At 38.9% G+C, this 17,122-nt stretch overlaps 1 protein-coding gene across 1 annotated transcript in view; it reads left to right on the top strand.

Moving 5' to 3' along the window:
• Positions 1 to 16,881, top strand: part of LOC109919087 (phospholipase DDHD1) — a 74,459-nt gene extending 57,578 nt beyond the window's left edge. The window contains exons 7-12 of the mRNA XM_048600246.1: positions 2,043 to 2,302; positions 5,565 to 5,640; positions 6,668 to 6,817; positions 8,719 to 8,992; positions 15,099 to 15,275; positions 16,005 to 16,881. Coding sequence (XP_048456203.1) covers positions 2,043 to 2,302; positions 5,565 to 5,640; positions 6,668 to 6,817; positions 8,719 to 8,992; positions 15,099 to 15,275; positions 16,005 to 16,222 — 1,155 coding nt within the window. The 3' untranslated portion in view covers positions 16,223 to 16,881. The remainder of the gene's footprint in view (positions 1 to 2,042; positions 2,303 to 5,564; positions 5,641 to 6,667; positions 6,818 to 8,718; positions 8,993 to 15,098; positions 15,276 to 16,004) is intronic.
• The last annotated feature ends 241 nt before the right edge of the window (positions 16,882 to 17,122 follow it).

Raw genomic sequence — 17,122 nt, 5'->3', positions numbered from 1 at the left:
CCACCCACCTCCCTATTTTCTGCATATAAACTGACGTTTTCCCAGCCGCCATCAGTTCCGAGGAAGGGTCACCGGACCCGAAACGTTAACTCTGTTTTCTCCTCCACAGATGCTGCCAGACCTGCTGAGCTTTTCCAGCAACTTTGTTTTTGTTCCTGATTTACAGCATCCGCAGTTCTTTTGGTTTTTACCGAGGAAAAGCTGCCAGGCTGGACATTTTGTGTGGGCCTGTCCTGCCATCGGTTAATCTCAACAGCAAAGACCCATGTTTGCGCTGGTTTTGTAAGTGTTAGGATATAATTTAAACTCCTGCCCCACTAGTTATTCGTTCATTTGAGACTTTCACCATTCAGGCAAAGGAGGTAGATAACAAGGTGTAGAGCTGGATGAACACAGCAGGCCAAGCAGCATCAGAGGAGCAGGAAGGCTGACGTTTCGGGCCTAGACCCTTCTTCAGAAAGTCTGGTGAGGTAACTCAGGAGACATTACTTAAGTTTTAAAGAGATACTGACCAAAGGAAGGCAGCAACTCTACAGGCATGCTGCAGCTTCTGCTTTGCAGTTCAGCTTAGGGCACAGGGTCACCACATCTTCTTTGGAACCTTCTACTTTCAACTGGACAGCAAGCTGCACAAACTTGATGTGCCCCTTACTCACTGAAAGCTGGTACTTGGGCTACAATGTCACCGCATTATCAATTATTTCCTTACATTCTGAAATGCTTAGGCCTATTTCTAATCAGTTTGAGAGGTGTGAGATTAATCACTGACTCTTCAGGGTGATGTGCATTGGTTAGTGTCACCTCCCACTATGTCCTGACAGGTTTCCTTAAGGAGCCAGTTATCTGTGGATCATGCCCCCTCTTCATGGCCTGATATTCTTACTTTTATAGCTAAGAAAAGCCCATTTGTTTTTGCTTTATGGCTAAGAAAAGCCCATTTGTTTTGTAAAGAGAGATGTATGCTCTCAAGTCCCCATGATACTGAGCTCATTATCTCAATTTTCACTTATTTGGCAAGAGTCACTCGTGAACTCAAACACTCATCACTGGCTGCTTGTTCTTTTGTGGCTGTCAGCTGATGTTTTTGACTCTTTGGTTATGGATGCATGGAATGAGCTTTTTCGAGACAACGGGTATAGTGGCAAAGCTGTTTATACCTTCAGAACATTATGATATTAATGTAGAAGATCACACAAAACTACAATAAACAAATTGCTACACGGTTTCTGTATAAAGTGTGAAGTAATGAAATATCCTTATACATTCAGTCAATATATAGTCTTGAATAAGGTTCTGATGGCTTATACATGTTACAAACTTCTAAACGTTACAAATTAGCTCTAATACAGAACTTGTATTTGGTCAGATTGCATTGCTTCTCTTCTAAAATACTGCTAATTAAAACAAAACTAGTGTAGACCTCAGCTAGTTCTATATTATCTCTTCCTGCAGTAATTCCTTCCTTGCCTATCACCATGGCATGCCAACATTTTAATATCATTGGGAAGGTGTTACCTCAACATATTAAACCATGAAGATATAGCCCTGCAAAATGGAAATGTGCTAAATAGGGAAATCTGGTGTTTGGACTGTAACTTTGAAACACACTAGTGCATTACCTTCATTCTGTTCAAAATCCAACAATGTGTTTTATGCCAAGTAAAGCTGAGCAAGGTCATGTGATATTAAAATACTAAAATCTATATTAGCTGCAGTTAAGCAGAATAATCTGATATTAGGTTAGTGTACTTTGTCTGATTATAACTAAACTAATTATGAAATTTCAGTTTCCTTATGAGTCCTGCAGAATGACTCCACAAATTCCATTCCCCTGGCCTTTTATCGTAGCGCTGCAAAACGTTTTGCTTCAGGCACTTAAAACCACAGTTGAATCTCTCTCCTTGACTGGTTTAAATGTGTTAATTCAGAGTTATAGTTGCATTCATCACGTGGCAATTTTTTGTTTCATTCCAGCCTTATATGAACAGTATTGTAGTGAAAGCTAGGCAGATTATTATGTTTTTAAATTTTTCTTTCTTCAGATTGTGAAAGGCCTTCAGCAGGAGTTAAATCGGTTATATGCACTTTTCTGTTCTCGGAACCCAGATTTTGAAATCCAAGGTGGGAAGGTTTCGATAGTAGCCCATTCGTTGGGCTGTGTCATCACATATGATATTATGACTGGTTGGTATCCAGTGCGATTTTATGACAAAATGGTCCAAGAGGAAGAAGAGCTAACTGAGAATTCCATGAGTTTTGAGGAGCGTGAGCTTCTGGATGAGATTCTCAAGACTAAGGAACGGTAAAGATTAATACGTGATAGTATGCTAAACCCGTGCTGTTTTCAATGTTAGCGACTTAAATTACTGAACATACATCGTATTACTAATGAGTCAGTTCAGATTTTTGCAATGGTAGTTTTTTATTTTTGATTTGTGTTGCATCATGGAAAAAGGGCTCTCGTTTGTTGGCTTAACGGAAATGTAGTAAAGATGATCAGATTTCCAAAAAATGTGTAGATTTAGACTGCAGAAGGGAAAAGAGACCATAGAACTCAATATATTAATGTCTGAGCAGGAAGAGGAAGCTTAGAGACAATCAAAGACTAAAAAAGTGTATTTACACTGGAGTCAAGTGGCATAGTTGAGGTGCTAAATGAATATTTTGCCTCTGTCTTTAACTACAACTCAGATGCTGCCCAGTTCATGGTGACAGAGGAGGAACCCCTCTCACTAGAGGGTTTTAAAATTGATAGGTATTGAATAGGCTGTTGTTATTTAAAGGTCATAAGGCACTGGACGTGACTGAGATGTGTCCAAAGATATTGGATATTACTTGGATTTGAGGGTGGTGCTGGAGGAGCAAATAAGATTCTTAGACTTGACAGGCTGGATACGGAGAGGCTATTTCACCTTGTGGGCGATGATAGGTCAGAGAACATAATCTTGAGTATGGGGTCACCCATTTAAGACTGAGATGAAGAGGGGAGTCTCTTCTGAGAATAATGAACTTGTGGAATTCTTTACTGCAGAGGCTGTGAAGAGTGAGTTATTAAGTAGATTCAAGGCTGAGACAGATACTTTATTTTAGTAAGGGAATCATGGGATCTGAGGCAAAAGCAGGAAAGTGGAGTTGAGGGTTATCAGGTCAGCCATAATCTCACTGAATGGCAGAGCAGAATTGATGGATCGAATAGCCTATTTCTGCTCCTAACTCTAATGGTCTTACGGATTGGAGAATTGCAAAGCCTGTTCTGAAGTAGGTTCATGGGATGCGAAACGTTAACTCTGATTTCTCTCCACAGATGCTGCCAGACCTGCCAAGTTTTCCAGCAATTTGTTTTTGTTCCTGATTTCTAGCATCCACGGTTCTTTGGTTTTTTTGCAAAGCATTACTCCCTCGTTCAAAAATGGTTATAATTACAGGCTAGTCAGTTTAATTTCAGTGGTGGAGAAACTTGTGGAACTATTTGGGATAGAATTGTTAGTCATATGGATTGATTTCAGAAGAATCAGCATGGATTTGTTAAGAGGCAGTCATGTCTAAGTAACTTGCTAGAGTTTTTTGAAGATACAGCAGAGAGGTTTGAAGGTGTCCAAGTCTATTGTGTGCCAATATATTGAAGAAAATTACAGGGCATGGAATAAAAGGAACAGTAGCAAAGTGGATACAAAATTGGCTGAGAGTTGGGTGAAATAACTCCACAAAGGCTGGTGTCCCGTCACCCTTTGTTTACACATGGAAAGTCCATCGCTCTGGCACAGCCTCATTAGAGTCTGCACCCAGAGTGTCAGAATCTCTGACACGTCTCTTTTTATCTTGCCAGCCAGAGCTCCCTGATTGGACCGGATTAACAGCCCCAATCAGGCAACTCATTCTATGGATCCAGCTGATTGATGTCATTGCAAACACTACAATAGCAAATAATGAGTAAAGCTGAATGGATTTTTTTTGGGGGCGCTAGAATAAGGCTTGTAGTGAGAAATCTGGGGTTTGGAGACTGGACATTCTATATCAAATAAGTCTTTTCCTGGTTTTCCCAAACGCTTCCCATCGTCTACAAGCCAGGTGCCAGTGTGTTGAAATACTTTTAATTATGTAGCTCAGTGCAGCCCCAGAAATAGTCATGATGAGTAATACCATCCAAGCTAAAGCAGCCTGCTTGTTCAGCGCTATATCCATCACCTTAAATATTCATTCCCTTCCCATCTGCTGCACAAGGCAACGATATGGATCACTTACAAGGTGCACAAACGTGACTGCCGAGGTCTCCCTTGACAGCACCTTTTCATAAACCTGTACTGTGTAGAAAGACAGGGCAACAGATGCATGGGAACGCAACCACCTGCAGGTTCTCAAATTGGAAATATATTGCCATTCCTTCACTTATCACTAGGTCAAATCCCTGGAACTCTCTCCCAAGCTGTGATGTTCTGTATCTATACCATGTGGACTATAGAGGTTCATAAATGTGGCTCAGTTAAAGGCAATTAAGTATAGATAACAAAAGATGACCTTGTGCACTTAGACACAATGAACAGATTTTTAAAGAAAGAATATGGAAAAGACTACAAAATAGGATTAAGTACTTTTTTTAAGAATGCAGGCTCAGGTGCAATAGGGTGTATGGCTCATTATGTTTTGTGGGATTCTCTTGAAGCAAAATAAGATGACACGTTTTGTAATGTTATCATGGCACTACTCTCTTCCTGAATTGTTGCAGTCATCAGCAATCTTTCTTCTCTTCCATTGTTCTCTTTGTCTGTCTGTCTCTCTCTCTCTTTTGTGTGTCTCTCGCTCGCTCTGTCTCCTTTCCCCCACCTGACTTTATCTTCCTCCACACTCGTTTTCCTTACTTGTCCTTCCCTGTATATACATCCTGAGTCTTGCTTTGCAGCTAGATTTGTTATAGTTAGATTTATATTGAAATAATTATCTAGTCCTATGCCACAACTCTGTAATAGGCAACACAGAGTCACACTTTATCTGGAAAGGTGATCAGTGACAGTTTATCTGGAAAAATGATCAGTGACAGTTCTTCCCTCATTTGCTGTAATTATTTAGGTCTCCGTACCATATACCTCACTCATGGCAATTGATCTCAGATGTTTCTTATCAATGGCCTGGAGTCTGCATTTACAAGGTGCATTTACAGATTGAAGTGCTCCAGAGTGATGTGCATTTCGGATTTTTACTTTTCTTGCTTTGCAAGTCATGTGGGTGGTCTGTTATTGCAAACTTACCATATCATTGCAGAGCATATCAGTCAGCATGCATGAGTCTAGATTTTATCCAAAAGTTGCCTTAAGGATATGATGAGTAGCAGTTTATGGGCACGTGCATATCTATCTTAATTTTCTTAACCAGCTGGGATATCCCCTTGGTTAGGATAGAGATATAATTAAGTATTGAACTGTGAATATTGCTTGTAACACTGCAGTTGACAACAGGTAGTAAAAATGCAGTTGAAAATTAGAGGTGCTTTTATAAATTTGGTTTTTATGAAAAAAATTACAGCACCCTTTTATATGGGTGTCCATTGATATTTAAATTTTGTTTCGCAGATTAAAAAAATTAGAACACCAGTTACTTCAAGTGAAAGCATCAGCTCCATTCAGATTACCTGCTTTGAAATTTAAGGTAAGTTTAGATATAGTTTCATTACCAGCAATTTAAAATTTTATGTAACTGAAATTCATTGAGGTAAGACTTCTGTCTCTTGCTAACAAAAAAAGGACTAAGTTATTTAAATTCACATGAGAATTTAGAGATATTGTTCTCAACAACATTGTACTTTTGGTGACTGGTGCAGTGTCTTTGTTTTACCAGTACATGCTTTTTAATGGCTTATGTTGTCAAAAACAAGCTATAATTTCAACTCAGTTGAGTTGAAAGTGGTAGATAGGAGTAAATTGTCTATAACATGGACGTTCCCTTGCCCAACCTAAGATGACACTACTACCAGTAGCAAATCATTAGAAGCAACCAGTGAATGAGGATGAACCAAACAGTGCATCTACCAAATAAGATGGCAGCAACTTGGTGGAGTGAATTTTGCATTATCTGATAACAGCCATAGACATCATGTGCTCTAAATTGTTTTTATTCTCAAGGTTCACACTATCTGCAGTGGTGCTTTATGTAGATCATAGCAATTCATGGAATTCAGATTATTTCTTGTACATTGATATTTTAGCCACTGGTATGATTCCAGTTATTGGCCTGCTTCAAGCCATCAACCAAAGACTCATAATTATGGATAGGGTAAGGGGGAGCTTTGGCCAAGGCTTACCTTGGTGTATAAGGGAAAGAAACAGAACCGGCGACCTCTACCTTAATGACAAAGAAGATCATGAGCTCCTTCCACTTGTTGGACAGCGCAACTCATTCATTATAGTGGATTCATAAAAATGCATTTGGCTTCTTGTATTTATTAAAATTTGAGACTTTATTTATGCATATGCAGTATCAATTTTAAAAAAGTATCCATTCCAATGTTGAAAATAACAGCTGAATTTTCATTGTAGTCCAGAATGTTGGTGATCATTGTGATCACTATTTTCTGGTTGTGAATTCCTAATAGATTAGATGTTTCTGCGTTTTTGTTTTGAGCCATTTATTTTCAACAATATTTGTCAAAGTGAAAATTAAATTAATTTTATTTCAGGTTGAAAACTTCTTCTGCATGGGATCCCCTCTAGCAGTTTTCCTAGCATTGCGTGGCATACGTCCGCAGCATACTGGTAATCAGGATCACATTCTACCGAAAAGTATCTGTGGCCGATTGTACAATATATTTCATCCGACAGACCCTGTAGTAAGTTCTCATTCTACATGTAATGACCATTGACAGTGTTTGTGATCTCTTGAACTATGAAATAATCATAACTGTAAACTCTAAAACTGCATTTATTTTACATTTTTTTTGTGTTCTTGTTCCCAATCCACAGTTTAAACAACTTTCTCTTAGACTTTCACAATATCATACACACATTAGGTAAAAGGGATTAGAGAAGACTTGAATAACCGTGAGGTATATGACACTATTTGAAACTGAAACAATCAATTGCGGATTGTACATTGGTGTTTCACCCTAGCTTCATATTGAGTTCATAGTCTATGTAAATCTTGTCCAATGCAATTGTGGTGGACTATGAAATGGATAAATTTAAACTAAATGAATATCATACTGGCACTTTTCTGTTTAGAATGAAAACACACGAGAGGTTTATTTTGTTCAAACTGTACTATATTTGTACCAAGAGTATGTACAATATTAAAGAGAGAGCCTAAAATGCAATATATTTCATTTCTCTATTGGTTAGTATAGGAAAACTAGTTAAAAGAAAAAAGCATCAGCTTCCATTTCCCAGATTGCGCAATGATTTAAACATTACTTTATAAACTGAACTGCCTTTGTTGCCAGTAAGGTTTCTGAGTGAAATGATAGGAGCTCTCATTCTATTTTCTGTAAGATACAAGATAAACAAAAATGCCTCAGGATTTGAACTAGGAATATTGATAATGGCATTGGATGAGTGAAAACGTAATGCTTATTTCAAATACCTTGTGTTGGATAAGCATACCAGCTCAGTGTGCTGTATGAGCTGCCATTCTTGATAAAGATTTTGGGCACCATCCTCTTTAAGCGTAGAAAATGGACAAGGCCTGCTTGGTCTAGTAGAGGAAAACTATTTCCTGGCCTAACTAAAAGAGTCTCTTGTATTTAACAAGATATAGTATTTTGCATGTTAGCAACTAGTTAAGGTTACAATATGGTAGACATTATTACTGAAGCAAAAACAGAAGTTGCTGGAAAAGCTCAGCAGGTCTGCCAGCATCTGTGAAGGAAAAAAACAGTTAACGTTTCGGGTCCGGTGACCCTCCCTCAGAACGTTCTGGTCTTTTTCTTCACAGATGCTGCTAGATCTGCTGAGCTTTTCCAGCAACTTCTGTTTTTGCTCCTGATTTACAGCATCCGCAGTTCTTTCGGTTTTTATTATTACCGAAGTATCGAGGAGGACTAGATGATAGGATGTCAAAGGAGTGACACATAAGCTGTTCTACCTGCAAGTTGGTGCATTGATGTCATAGTGGGTGCTACTAATGGCACTCCTCAGTCTTAACCAGTATTTCACATCCTTTCAAAGGCATACACAACCACAGGGTACTAAAAAAAAGTACAGCGTCTTATTTGTGATTTCTGTGATATATTTAATGCTTTGATTAGTCTCTCAACTCATGTTTAGCATTTAATAGATGTTCTGAAATACCTTACCACTTAAAATGTGGCAAAATAGGGTAGGTAGTAGCCTAGTGGTAGTATTGTTAGACAACTAATGCAGAGACTCAGGTAATGTTTTGGGGACCTGGGTTTGAATCCCGCCATGGAAGATGGTGGAATTTGAATTCAATTAAAATTTGGAATTAAGAGTCCAATGATGATCATGAAACCATTGCCGATTGTCAGGAAAACCCCATCTGGTTCACTAATGTCCTTTAGGGAAGGAAATCTGTTATTCTTACCTGGTCTGGTCTACGTGTGACTCCAGACCCACAACAATGTGGTTGACTCTTAACTGCTCTCTGGGCAATCAGGGATGGGCAATAAATGCTGACTTAGCCAGCGATGCACACATCCCATGAATGAATATAAACAAAGTACAAAAAATGAACAGTTAGAAACTTGACAAGTGTGAAATCTTAATTCATTTGTAGGCCTATCGACTAGAACCTCTGATCTTGAAACATTACAGTAATATTGCACCCCTCCAAATCCATTGGTACAACACAACTGTCTTAACAAAGTACGATGACATAAGGCCAACCTACATCAAGCCTGCCAAAGAGTCGATGAATCCTTCAATGCCTCCCTCAGCATCTACCTCACATACAGAAATGGAAAATATGCCAAGTCCAAGTACCTCGCCAGTTATACCTCGACGAAACTATGGGGAATCAATAACCAGTCTAGGAAAAGCAAGTATAATGGGTGAGGTATTAAAAATGTATCTGTTTTTAAATGTGTTAAATAACAAGAATGCAATAGAGCAAATCAGATTTATTTTATGGCTCCTAAAAGGCATTTATTATCAGTACTTAATGTATTTGTATCATAAAAATGGCCAAAATGCTAATGGTTTTCCTTTATCTTGACCACAAAATGTTTCTCTGCCAGTGTGGAGGTTGTTTAAAAGGTATTTGCAAGTACAAAGTTTTTTTATGATTAAAAATACATTGCTGAACCATATTTCTAACTGCAGAAGTTTTGTCATTAAGACTTGTGTTTGTTTGCCATGGGGTTAATGTTTTGATCTGTGAAACAACGGAGGGAACTGACTGGATTTTCCTTGGGGGACAGTCCGCTCCACGGACAGGATTTTCCTTTCAGGCTTCTGAACCCTGCCGTAATTGGAATCAGAAACCACGCTTGTAATTTTCCCCTTAGCAGGTATTTAATGCCCAGAGGGTGTATTTGCCATTCGATAGGTAAGTGATGAAGAAGGCGCACTTTTTTGTTTGCAAAGTTGAAGGTAAAAATAGATTCAGCAACCTGGCCACCATTGTGGAGGTGGGTGGAGAGGAACATAGTGGTTTCTGCATCTGGCATGCAGAGAGAGCCTCTAAGATTGCCTGAAGACTAGTCTCTTTTCCTTTCTTCGGTCTACTATTGGGCAGCCTCTGGGCAGCTACTGTTCCAGGGACCTGGAGACCAATTGGAAAAATGTCAGTCAACCTTAATTAATGGGCTTTAAAAGGCCTTCAATAGGCTAATCTACTTACAGGCAGATAGCCCTGTTCTGTCCAGCTGCTTCTGTCCCTAGCAGGGAAGAAAAATCCAGCTCCATATTTGTTTTGGACGAGGTTAGCAAAGAGCAAGGAAGAAGTATGAGGTTATTCAAGCAACACGAGAGGTATTTATGGCACATTTTTCTGGTGCCTTCACACCATGATATAAAGACCAATACTCCTGAGCTTTCACTCGTTTGTAGGCTGAATGGAAAGTGATGGAGAGCATGCCAGGAGCAGAATTGGGTAAAGCTACAACACAGAACCACTAGCATGCCAGAAAGTGGAAGCAAAGTGCAGGATAAAGGGCCAAGTGATCCACAGCCAACAGATCACACCCTGCTACATCCAGTTCTGAATCACAGTGGACAACTAAACAACTAACAAGAGGAGACTGCACAAAAATTTCAGCACAAAAAATCCATTCTCCGTGTTGGGGAAGCACATCACATCAGTGCAACACACAAGGTATTTACGTCCAGCTTCAGTCAGAAGTGCCCAGTGATTGACCCATCTCGGCCTCTTACTGAGGTCCCCAATATCACAGGTGCCAGTCTTCAGCCAATTCAATTCATTCCATATGTTTTTATGAAATGGCTGCTGGCACTGCATACTGCAAAGGCTATGGGCCCTGACAATGTTCCAGCAATAATACTGAAGAATTGTGCTTCAGATGAGCTATGCTCCTAGCCAAGTTGTTCCAGTGCAGCTCAGCACTGGCATTGTGGAAAATTGTCTAGGTATTTCCTGTCCACACAAAGCAGGACAAACCCAACCTGACTGATTATCACTCCAGCAGTCTACTCTCAATCGTGAGTGAAGTGATGAGTGATTATTAACAGCATTGTCAAGATGCACTTGGAAAAGACAGACCTGCTCATAGGTGTTCAGTTTGGGTTCTGTCAGGGCAACTCGGCTCCTGACCACATTACGGTCTTAGTCCAATCATAGACAAAAGAGCTGAATTCTGGAGGCGAGGTCAGAGTGACTGTCCATGACATTCAAGGCTGCATTTCTCCCTCTGTGGCATCAAGGAGCTCTGACAAAACGTGTTTAATGGGAATGGAGAGATAACTCTCCAGTGTTTGAAGTCGTACCTCGCAACAAGAAAGATGGTTATGGTTGTTGGAGGTCAATAATTTAATGACTGTAGGAGTGCCTCAGGGTAGTTTCCTAAGCCTGTCTTCAGCTGATTTATCAATGACCTCCCCTTGATCATAAATTCAGAAGTAAGGTTATTCACTGGTGTTTGTACAATGTTCAGCATAATTTGTCACCCCTCTCATATCAGAGCCAATCCATGTCCACATACAGCAAGACCTGGACATTACCCAGGCTTAGGCTGATATATGGCAACCAACAGTTGTGCCTATTATGTGCCAGGTAATGACGTCTCCAACAAGAGAAAGGCTATCCATTGCCTCTTGACATTCAATGATATTACCATTGCTGAATTCCCCACTATCAACATCCTGGGGCTTAGCATTGACCAGAAGCTCAACTCGACCATCCATACAAATGCCGTGGCTACAAGAGCAGGTCAGAGGCTGGAAATTCTGCAGTGATTAACTCACTTCCTGTTTCCCAATGTCTGTCCGTCATCTATATGGCACAAATCAGAAATGTGATAAATGTTCTCCAATTGTCTGGATAGGTGCAGCTCCAACACCACACAGATTCAACACTTTCCAGGACCAAACCGCCCACACTGTTGATACCCAACTGACTCCTTCAACATTCACTCTCCTCACCACCTACACAGATTGTGCCATCTACCAAATGCATTGTAGTAACTTACCCAACACTTTAGCAGTACCTTACAAAAATCATCTCTGCCACCTAGAGGAGCAGTCATAGCAGATGCATGAAATGTCACTGCCTGCAAGTTGCCTTCCAAGCTAACACTATATTCTGCATTCTGTATTTTTAGTCTGCTGCACTTATGTAAGGTATGGTATGTGCGCTTAGCTTGCAAAACAGTGTTTTTACTGTATCTCAGTACATGATACAGTAATAAATCAATTTTTAAAAAAAACACACCGTCCTGACTGCTGCTCCTTCACTGTCATAAGATTAAAATCCTGTAATTCCCTTTCTTCCTAACAACATCGTGGATACGCCTACACCCCAAGGACTGCAGCAGTTCCAGGAGGCAGCTCACCACCTTCTCAAGTGGACTTGAGGATTGGGAATAAATGTTGGCCTGGCCAGTGATACCTATTTCCCATGAATGAATTTTAAGAAAAGACTTTAGACACTGTACTCATTGAGAAAGTTCATTTATGAACTATGCAACAAGGCCTTTCTGTCGGTCACCACCACCACAATCAGACTTCTGTATGACTGATTAATTTTTTACTATATCTAGTTATCTCTAAAATGATTGAAATCTCAGCATTGTAAGTGACAATGGATGTTCCTTCGAGCTAACCTTTACTTCAGAGCCTCAGGGAACCTCTAAGCACAATCATGAGAGTAAATTTCAATTTTATAGAATTGCAGGTTCCTCAAAACTACAGGGAAATCATTTAGTGCAAAAATTTGGAGTAGTGCTCCATTTAATTATGGAAGTTGTTTCTGCTGTTATAGTTTTTAATACCCTTAAAGAGCAACTGGTTTCTGACTACCAGCTGTGGCTCAACAGACAACTAATAGTCAAGAGATCTCAGATCCCACTCCAGAAATTTGAGTACAAAAATCCAACCTAATATTCTAATGCAGGATTAAGAAATGCTATACTTTTGAAAGTGCTGCCTTTTAGATTAGATTTTAAGCCAAAGCCCCATCAGCTTTCTCAGACAGGCATTCAAGATTCTTGTGGAGTAAAAGAGCAAGTTGTGATGGCCAATATTTACCCTTTATTTTTAATTATTTTCAGCACGCAGCTTTAGCACACTTGAATTAAAACACAGTTTGCTGGTTCAAGGTTTTTGAATTACAAGGTTTTCTTTAGTGGAAGAAAGAGGAATTTTATTCATTGACCTCGAGAAAAATAATAAAGCACAACACCAAACAGACACAGGTATAATGTTTCAAAAGGGGAGAATGTCTTGTACAAAAATGAAGATCAGGAATATGCACTTTAAAATGTCCGTAGAGTCCTCAAGGTGTTAGGTTTATTAAGAGACCACTAATTTAATTGATGGCTTGTATCCTTATCATTGTGAAATTTGTAATTATCTTTGAGTTCTCATAAATGGATGTTTTTCTGATATGTTCTATCACAGGCATTGTCTGTTGAGAGGCAGGGAGAGACAGCATACCTTCTGTTGCATGCCAGCTGTTACAAACCCATTTCCTTTCTCTCTGCTCTTCCCAAAAGCTGCTGTTTGAAATATAGTTAATTTGTATATTCCTGTGTCTGGCTTCCTTTTTTCACAAGCTGGATTATCTGCAGGGGAGCCTTTCAAAAATATGAAAATGAAACAGGAGATGCAGATCCAAGCAACTGGTTTCAGTCAGTTTGTTATTTTAATTTCAGTTTTGACTGTGTCTTCTTTATTAATGGTTTCATGAGCTTAGCTAGATCTGGTCAGGTAATCACTGCGGATCTCTGAAGTCAGTGTTTTCCTTAAAACTGCTTTCATCCCTGAAACGTCGTAGGTATTAAAGATTTTGGAAGTCAGAAATTGATTGTCCATTTTTAGTGCAATCATTACACTCATTCAAAAGCTGTTAATTGGTTTGAGACATCCTGAAGTAATGAAAGGTCCAATATAAAGTAAATTTTAATTGCAAAACAAGCAGTGTTTCCTGCCTGTTGCTACAATTAATGCAGCCAACTTTTTGCACACTAGATGTCTCCTTGAGACCAGTTATACTGTTAGCAACACTGACAAAAATATTCCATTGGCAGATAACACAAACTGCTTGAACGAAAACACCAAGTCTGTGACACTTTTTCCAGAAACAGGTCATGTGACCAGGTTTGTGGGTGTAAAATATATTGAATTTGAACATAGTCTGAGGAAAAACTGCCACAGGTAACAATCTTTTCCCCCTCTCTTACTCTGAAATCCCTTTTATCAAGTTGAAAACTCAGAATAACCACATCACCACAAGAGAAGGATTTTAAAAGTAGAAGTCTGTCTCCAGGAAAAGCGAATTCAGCCAGATCCAGAAAAAAACCCAGTACCAATAGCTTAAGTGAAAAGTGACTTTGGCTGCAGACCAAAATTTGAACAATCTATGATTTTTGTTGTATATTTATCTGTTACTGGGTTAAAGTGCTTTTAAAATAATACTCAGTAGAATTTTTTAAAGGCTTGGAAGGAGGTGTGTATATTATTTTTCCCTAAGTGTAGTCCTAAGTTTGCACATTTTAAAACTTTGGTTCATAATGTTTGCAGCCTTGCTTGAGTACATTTATTGCAATAAATCTAATTCTTTATTTATGTAACTTAAGGAATCTGCCTGACTGGTTTCTGATACTGAGTTATATACAGTTTAATATTTATAATTAGCAATATCACCTCCCCTTTAATCTCAAACTCAAATGGAAGAGGGAAGGGAACCAGTCCGCCTATCCTAACTTAAGCGTAAGTAATAAAATGAACAGTAGAATGATCTTAGTCCAGACAAATGACATTGATGTTCACTCTGAGGCACTCAGTGTGGAGAGGAATCTCTACAACATATCCCAGTGAGAATATGAAGGATTGTGCTCTGCTTTTCTTTGCAACATTACCTTTTAAGTAATTCTACTTGGGCATAAACAGGATGAGAAAGAGGGAAGGGGTCAAGAGTAGCAGGATGACCAGGCTGAAAACCAGCGACAACAAGTAGTGGAAGCAACAGTTGGCCAAATAATCCTTAAGAATATCTCCCCCTTTTCCAGTAAGGAAAAACACATTCATGTACTGATGATTCTCTGAAGACACTTATCAAAATGACTATCTCAAATAACCCAGAAACAGTATCTGTAGGCATGCCATTGTCACCATAATGTCTATGCCCACTGAACAATCCTTTCATACGTTTTGGCTGCACTGATTCTCCTTGGAGTCAGTTTATGCTTTTTTGCCTTCCATGCTATTCTTAACTTGTACATCTATGATTCAATTTACTATCGTGAGGTAACTGTTGATCTCATCTGTTGCTTCAAATTTGAAGCCTTTTTAATCTGAACTTCCAAACAATGCCTTGAGCCTGACAACTCATTATTTTACAAACAGCATTATTTCTGATCATTTCAGTATGCATGGTTTCTCAAGGTCAGTGAAAGCTTGCGTGTGGGCTTTTAGGTATCTTTGTCAAAATATGACATTTTCCTATCTTTTACTTAATTCTTAGTTTTGTATTCCTATTAGGAGCTGCACACATCGGAAAAGGTATTGGTGGAATACTGTTTGCAAGATTCACGCGTTCTTCTTCAATCACTGAGGAATACAAGGATGAACCAGTTGTAGAAGAGAGGAGAACAACTGAAGCTCAGTACAGTCCAAAGCTGCTGTCACGCAATAATTCTGGTCTTTTGTATGGTACAGGTTAGTATATGCAAGTTTTAATTGTTCAAGTGTACATGATATTTTCAAATACTTTGCCTGTTGTCACTTTGTACTATATTTGATGAAATGAACTAATATAATTGCTACATTTCTTTTTCTAAGCACTTGGCAATTTTCAAGGATTCCCAAGAAATATTCTGAAATATTGGTCTTCTACTGCTTCTGGAATTCCAACATTTGATGCTGGAATGTAGTGGGCAAGAACCAATGGCTATAACAGTGTTCTCCAAATCTAATTGAATGTGCCCCTCCAGGACATGGAGGGTGAGCCTTGGGTCCTTGACTATCTTTAGGGAACCAAACCTGTGAAGAATCACCCGTAATTTTGGATAATACAATGTGCTTTTCAGGTCTAAAGTTTTTAAAATAGAGGCACAATTAATATCCTGGTTGCGAGTTGCCTGCAGGTACTGAAAGAGGAGAGTTTTGTAATACATCTAATGGTAAAATTGGCACAAGGTCAATGTAAAGTTGGCTGAGGCCATTGTCTCTTCTGGCTCCTAGTGAACTGAGTGGTTCAACCAGCTCAAAGAGGTCAACAATGCAATTTTTCAGCTTGTCAGTCTTTATTGTGTTGATTTCAAACCCTTCGCACAGAAACATATAATTGAGAGCTAGCTGAGCATGCAATGTACAACTTATGTATGCATAATTTAATTGTTGTTTGCATTCTGAAGCATTGACAATAATTTTATTTTTCTCTGTTAGTGGAGTTAGAACATCGCCTTGATTTTGAACTGCGGGAGGGCCTTGTAGAAAGCAGGTATTGGTCTGCAGTAACATCACACACTTCTTATTGGTCATCTCTAGACGTCGCTCTTTTCCTCCTATCATTTTTGTACACACAGAGACCACCTGTGGGTGTAGACCAATCAGAAAGCACCCGATTTCCAGGAGAATCTCCGCATAAGGGAAGAACTGTATAGAGAGACTATTGTTACTGCTGCTTAAAGTGCAATGAAAACAAAGGGAGTCACAGCTTTGTTTGTGTTTTTTTATTTATTTTCTAAAAGCCACAATGAATACTGGAAGTACGAACAACCTATTTCTAAATAAAGTACTCAGACTAGAGTCAAACCTTTTCCTTTCCTACTCTAACAATTTGTCATTATTCATTGTATAATATATTATGTAAAATACTTCTTTACAATTGTGGCTACTGAGGTTAACACTGACATTGAGGCTGGAGCTTATAATGTTAAAAACTTTAATTTTTATTTATGTTTCAAATGTGCAAACCATATACAGACACTAACAATGTTTTGTACTGGGAGTACAACCTACTATGAATGTTAACTTGAAGTTTGCACTTTATATCTCCGATGTCTTGTCCTCGTCTTACAGCTAGTCAGTATGGCTAACGATGAACTGTTTACACATTTGAAGTATAAAGAAAAAGTTTGGTGCTTACACTTTTGTTAATACAATGTTTTTCACTTCATTTTTTCAAATTTTGCTACAACTGTTTTGCTTCACTGTGCTATTGTATAGTGCAGGAGACATTGCATTGTCATTCTCTTAGTGCTTTGTGTCTTCTTTTGGTTAATAAAAGCCCTGGTGGTTTTATAACACCATGTGGTTGACACTGTATAATCTCAGATGTTGCTGCTGAAACATTTCTATCTCAACAGAAAACAGTTTAGACCAGGCTGAGGTCTTTTTCACACCACCTTTATTAATACTTTTCAACATTCAAGACCCCCACCCCTTCCACTTACTTCCATCTCCAAATTTGAAGGTGTAATTCTCTAAACATTGTAATTGAACAGTGTTTTTGGTCTGGTGATCAGGCATTTTCAGAAAACGCCATAAATACCTTATTTCTT

This window comes from Rhincodon typus, chromosome 8 (genome assembly GCF_021869965.1).
Source record: "Rhincodon typus isolate 14 chromosome 8, sRhiTyp1.1, whole genome shotgun sequence".
NCBI lineage: Eukaryota > Metazoa > Chordata > Chondrichthyes > Orectolobiformes > Rhincodontidae > Rhincodon > Rhincodon typus.
The sequence above is the reverse complement of the archived record's forward strand: the minus strand, read 5'-3'. Positions and strand labels throughout refer to the sequence as shown.